The sequence below is a fragment of the Opisthorchis viverrini genome (assembly GCF_000715545.1).
Source record: "Opisthorchis viverrini unplaced genomic scaffold opera_v5_19, whole genome shotgun sequence".
NCBI lineage: Eukaryota > Metazoa > Platyhelminthes > Trematoda > Opisthorchiida > Opisthorchiidae > Opisthorchis > Opisthorchis viverrini.
Window position 1 is genome coordinate 324,538 of NW_008751675.1, and position 6,641 is coordinate 331,178.

General features: G+C 40.8%; 1 protein-coding gene across 1 annotated transcript in view; it reads right to left on the reverse strand.

Annotated features, from left to right (window-relative positions):
* Nucleotides 1-470: 470 nt before the first annotated feature.
* T265_01723 (hypothetical protein) overlaps nucleotides 471-6,641 on the reverse strand; it is a gene marked incomplete at both ends in the record, with an annotated part of 16,018 nt that continues 9,847 nt past the window's right edge. The window contains 2 exons of the mRNA XM_009165813.1: nucleotides 471-1,256; nucleotides 3,023-3,164. Of these exons, the coding sequence (XP_009164077.1) occupies nucleotides 1,159-1,256; nucleotides 3,023-3,164 (240 nt within the window). The remainder of the gene's footprint in view (nucleotides 1,257-3,022; nucleotides 3,165-6,641) is intronic.

The following is a 6,641-nucleotide window of genomic DNA, read 5'->3' on the forward strand; positions in this document are numbered from 1 at the left end:
CTGTACAGTGTTTCCGGCTTTTTAGAATATACAGTGAAGCATACGGGAGTCAAAGCACGTAATGACATTTCACGAGTTCATCCGACATTACGTAGGATCTTGGGTTTCTCAAATGTGTTAATCGTAGTTACACCATATCCCAAGATTTACGACTACTAGAAAAGTTGTTTCTTCGTAATCGACCTCATACACGTAAAGGAGAAATCATTTTTGAGAAGCTTTCTGTTTGCCGTCGTTTTTTCAGTTGTTTATTAGGAAAACTTAAAGTTTCCACCTGAAATGTTTTTGGCTAACCAATTTTTATACAGTTTACAAAAGTGTTGCCACCTAAACCGAAGTTTACTCAACTTTATTATGTCGCGGCAGCTCACAGCAGGGAGACGATAGAGCACAAATGCTCGTTGATACAAGTGGGTTCTGTGTTGACGCTGGCTCAAACCTAGTGGGAGGGCAAGGTCACATTAGAGGACTCGATAAACACTTTTATTGACTTTAAAGAAAAAAACAGGGAGGATAAATCACGGAAACTCTGCAAAATCCGTCAATTTACAAATGAAATGATTCCAAAATGACATACATCTCTGAAATAATGCTTATGACCAAATTGTAACTTTTTTTGAATGTGAAGTTAAATAGAGGTAAATCTTTGAACAAACAAGGAACCATTTTGGTTACCCTGTGTAGAATTATGCGTTTTCACATTGTCATTGGATAATGTTTACGGAAGAGACAGAGCGAGAGAGAGAAAAGGAGGAGATGAAATTCGACTAGTGCGTGCTCAATGCCAAGTGTCTGGATCTTCCGTGGGCTTTGCTCTACCGGCGAATTACGCTAGACAACTAAGCAGTTCTAATTGTTCACCGTGACTACGGTGCGCCGATTTTTTGACTAAATTGCATGTGGTCCTCAGAAGCAGGTTGAGGCAAATAGGTGTCTGCTAAGTTAAACTTGTCCAGGTGGGGCAAGCAATGGCGGATGCTGAATGTAATGCAAAAAAAGTTACCGTTTAAGTTTCGGCACCTCAATCGACTACACAGATTATACGGCTCAACCTCAAGCAGTTTTATATGTGAAACACACTAGTAGAACGAGGTAAAAAATAATATTGGTCCTTGCGAAGAGCAAACCGAAGTTAAGGAGGCCAAAAAAACGAAGGCGTTACATGGCAGAGCACTTGTCTGTTGCTTCGGAGATTAGTTTTCCCGGGACTTCGGTGACTTTGTGTGCTATATCGCGCATATTTTCTGGTAGCATATCTGTAAAAGAAAAAGAATGGTAAAACGGAGTCATCCAATAAAGCACAAGGCTTCTTTTACTGTGTATTCGAATACAGTAGTTCCTACACAACTCTGTGATCCGACCGGTTACTCTGCTGTCCTACTCACTAAATCTTGTGATCCAGTAAGCACGGTTATAAAGGTTTTGTACATCCTTCAGATTCGTTAAGTGAAGCAAAGCTTGCTGTGTCAGTTCACCACCTTTTACTTGTTCAAGGAACCACACATGTCATAGCCTGATATTACCAAATAGGTATTTGTCCGTTTTCATATTTCAAAATAACTAAGCTCCAGCAGGTTCCGGAATACAATTGCTTGACTACGAGAACTTGTCAGCTTACCAGAAGTAGAGTACATTAGAATGTGATTGATACATTTTGAAGTTCCGTTTCTAGGCCGCCCCTTGTTGAAAAGTCAGGTAGACTTATAGTAAAAGGCAGGGTCTTACTATGCACCTTTATATCTCTGTTCACAATCCTCATCGAAAGTGCCTCCTGGGAACTATTCGAGACCTGATACTTAACTGTTCTACAAGGGGTTTTGCCTGGCACTCTAGAAAAAGGGACATCAATTCTTTGGCCGCGTGAATTCTGTTCAATAAAAGTGGTGTTTTCAGCCTCTGCAGTGACAATGGGGTACAAGCGGTGTTAATTTCTGTCCAAATTAGAGTTAACTACACCCTTCTTTAACCCCCGGAAAGTTATGAATTCGAACTTTTTCCGATATTTTTGCGAAGCATCGAAAGCTGGCTCTATCAGAGATGGAGAAGGTACACTCTGGTACTTTTTAGCACTCGTTAACTTTGTTTTACGAGATGAAATCCACAAACTAGCGAAACTGGCCGAAATAACAACAAGCTATCTGACATCTTAAAGCAAGAGAGACAGTTGTCGATTATTCTATTTCTGCTGCTATATTGTTACTAGTTGTTCCCAGACTAATTGCTCCAAACACAGAAAAATACTTTGAATGAATACTACCCTCACCCGCAGGATGAAAACGCTCCCTTACAGTTTAAAACTCGATTTGCCAAAGCGCGAACATGCCACATTTTGTGGGGCTTTTGCTTGATAGAGTAATACTCACCGTCTTAGGAGCTTATTCCATGCAGTAACAAAATCCGTGATAGGATTTCGAAACGCCACCCAGTTCAAAGTGCGCAGTTTCCAGGCTCAGGGCAATTTTATTTCACGTGACAACAGCAAGATGACCTTCACGTTTGCAAATACTTGCAACTGTAGCCTCTTCAATGCTACAAGTTGCTTGGGTGAATAAAACGTTGCAAGTATATTCATCACCAAGTTCTCTATCCTGTTACTTTTAAACTATGCAACAAATGTCTCACTCTCGAGCTAATCAGTGTACGAAATTGTGACCTGTCGAACAGTGACCAGAGTGTTGAACAAACAAGTCAGATGTAGGAATATGACCATTCTTGAATCTCGTATTACCTAGACGATGTAAAAAGTTGAAACTATATTTAGGACAACTAGGCTAACTTAAGCAAAATGTGAAACAGATACGAAACGAATAATACACTGTCGTATGCGAAGAAGGAATGGATAACACATCAGAATCCAAATTTCGAAAACAAACGTCAAAGTCAAAAGATTGTGCAACTTCTGACTCGAAAATGGTCTACCTTGAGTCCTAGCTAGATAAGAAAACGCATGTTGCGTAAGAACCGACCATGCACATCTACCAAGTGTAGCTGAATAGAAAACACCATATGAGCGCCCACTTACTGGTCAGAGAATTTTCGGCCTCTTCAGCTGCAGAGGCTTCGGCAGCCAACTCCGCCGCGGTCTTTCTTTTCCGGCCAAGTCTTCCTTCTGGGCTTGAAAAATCAAACTCGGGATTTTCCTCCTCTTTTTTCTTAATTCCATACTAAAATGCAGAGTAGAACAAAGCACGACATCACTCTTTTCCACTTTCAGTTAAGGTTCGCTCCATATTAAATCGTTGTTCAAAATACCCTACAAGAACGTTTCAGATACCCGTTTTTGAAATTGGTTTAGGATCCCAATTAGTACAATGCCGTAATTCACAAGTCTTCTGCCTAGAGTAAATATCACAACGTGGCGCATTGTGAACTCATGAGAAGCGCAATTGTCTCCAAGTGTTGACAATATTAGCTCGCATAGCCAACAGGCACGCAGGGATGAGAAATTCTGATGCATGTGTTCACACGGGTCGCGTAACAATTCTAACAATGAACAGCCTAAAATCCCGAATCGGACAACCGAGACTAGCCTGGTTGCCAACAAATGCGAAACTTTATTTATACAAATGGAATCTTTTGCGTTTACGACTGGGGGGATTTGTAAAAGAAATGTTAATGCACGGCGATGTATGTCACTCTTAATTAAATCTGCCTTCAAAGTATCCTATAAAATCTCAAAGTCCCTCAGCTTGCCGTTGTAAATTCTGTTGTTTTTTTCTTTTTGGAGGAACACAAAACGCAGACAACCTTTGCGGATTAACTAGGGCTGACACATTAGTTGAAAATTGGGGCTTGTTTTCTTTTGGAGCTTATTGATTCGCAACTCTAGAAATAACGTGCTGTGACACAAAAGTAAGCGGTTCAGTTGCTTGTCACAGTGGAGTATAAACTCAAAGTAGATACGGCCAGCGTAGCGTCAACGCACATGTTCGAAGTTCAAACCCTTGTAGGACCACGGAAATGCACTCTTGATGACCTCTAATAGGAGTTCTCTTGGTGTGGACTCATTAGAACAATTGCACCAGAAAAAGAGGCCAACGGCTTAAACAAGAGCGATGTGAGCATGATTTCTACAAATCCAGAAACCACCTGCAAACAAAGTCCTGACAGGTAAATATTGGCTAGCAGATTTAATTTCACCGAAAAATGCCAAATGCATCATTGTCTTAGTGATAAAACGTGAGATGCAAGACTTTGACACTCCAGCTTCGTTTTCTTCAAATCCAGAAACCACCTGCAAACAAAGTCCTGACAGGTAAATATTGGCTAGCAGATTTAATTTCACCGAAAAATGCCAAATGCATCATTGACCTGAATGATCTCAATAAGGCTTCCAGCGGTAAATTCATCTAGTTTTAATGGCGTTGTCAGAAACAAAATCAGCAAGATACTACTTGTTTCACGCCTCGTGCACCAACATTAGCCATCAGTCGAACAGTCAGCAAGTAGTATAATGAAAATTTCCTTCCAGACCACTTCAGAAAAAATTTTGAATCCTTGATCCACATTTATAAGTCATAGCTTAGGAAAAAAAGCTAGGCCAAACCTCCTTCAGTCACAACAAAAAGTTGTTCAACCTCGTCTTTGGCCAACTGACTCTGCTTGGAAAACCTCTTATGGTTGGACAATCGTCCATCTACTCAGCTTAATACAACGAATTTAAACTTGTTTAAATTGTCTTAAACCGCAAATATCATCCATTCATTTCATACCAAAGACAATTTTCGGAACTCGCTACTTCTTGTAGCACTTCTGGCCAACTGTATCCCGAAAAGAAAAACATCATTATGTCTTCATAAAGTAAACTACTCACAAGGTTGCTTAAAACTCTTCGACAGCTCACGACCGGTTCCACCCTTCTTGGGGCTCATCAGGTAGGCGCTGTTCTAGAAGCATGTATTTTCAGGCAAATAACCTCAGGTCCTACCATAAGAAATGTTACTAGTTTGGGCTTTTTTCCATATCTCACTTAATACAAGTCCCAAACACTTCCACCTTGCCTTCAAGCAAGTACCAAATGATATTTTACATGCCTAGTGAAAAGTATTCAACACAGAATTTTGGGTTGTTGTCAGGTGACCGCTCAGTTGAGTTCATTCAGCTTTAGAGAGTCTGATAAAATCAACTCAAGTTTTGACATAAAAGCGGTTACCATTTTCGTCAATTTTTCACAAAGGCTTTAAGATTACTTACTTCTTACCACTGCAAGCGGAACATTACTCAAAATTCCGCATACTTGAAGTAAACAGTGAATCCATGACCTTTCTGGTGAAAAATATAAAACTAGTATTTCAGCTTCATAAAAACGAGCTATAGACTATTTTCATAAAGGAAGCTACCCAAAAGGTTGCTGAAAACTCTTCAGCAGCCCACGACCGGTTTCGCCCTTCTTGGGTTCATCGGTAGGTGCGGTTTCGCCCTTCTTGGGTTCATCGGTAGATCCAGCAACCTTGTGAGTCGTTTCCTTTATGAACATATACTGCGATATCTCGAATATCGTGCCAACTGCATCATGAGGCGGTTTGTGTTTAGCACATTCAGTTGTAGAATATCATAAACGAGAGATTCAGTTGAGCCTCTCGTGAAAACTAAATTGACTTGCAAATTAGTGTATTTCTCGAGTTACAGACTAGTTTGTACAATTTGGCAGCTCATCTGTTTGCCAAACTCAGCGAATGGGCAGCATAGCACTATCTGTTTGTGATCTAATCCGGTTCGCACTCGTTCCATGCGCTATCAGTTTTACTCTTTTTCCGCTCTTGCTGACGAGCTATCTTCCGTTCTTCGCTGTTCTACTTTCCTATTTGAATGTGAGTGGAAGTTAGTTGGAAAACGTTCATTGTCGACAATCGAACGCAGTCATGCGATAAATCACGTGTGTCCTGTGTGACGTGAAACTGTATGGATTGGGAATAGTCGTTCCTGTTTTGGAAGGGAGTGTGACAGCATAATTTCTGTAGCGCTATCATGCGGTGCAACGTTATACTGGTCAAACTGTGACCATTGAATGCGTCCTTCACCCACCATAAACAAGAGTCATCATTTCATTACAAACTAGAGAATTTGAGGGGAGATCTTTCCCAAAACAAATTCCAAACATCATAGATGGAACATTCTAACTTACCCAATACATCGTTGTTTGTCATACGAAGTAAACTGGTTATTTTGCTTGATGACATATACTTTCACGCCAACCAAAATATGCTTAATTACGTTTTAGTTAACCAGAATCCCAAAGTTGGGCCAAATGAATCCAGAGACCAATCAGAGCCTAGTTAGTTGGAAGATTACTCGCCATTTCTTTCGGATTGTGGTTCAGAATATTACTCCAGATCGTGAAAATATTCTACATATTCTACGTTTTCTACACCATCAACAGCATGACATCAGTGTTCAACACCGATGCTTCACCGCCGTGCAACCATGACTTATTTGAAAGCCTTATTGTAAAGAAAAGCATGAAGGTGGACGAGGAAGGGACTTAGTGCTAGCTTACCACAACCATTCCGACGTGCCCATACCTCCCGACACTCACTCAGGCGATCTGGATAGAAACTGACAACAGGAACGCCACTGACATCGGTTGCCAGCCATATCTTGTAGTGTCTCCAACCAGGCACAGTGAGGATCACGCGGTCCCC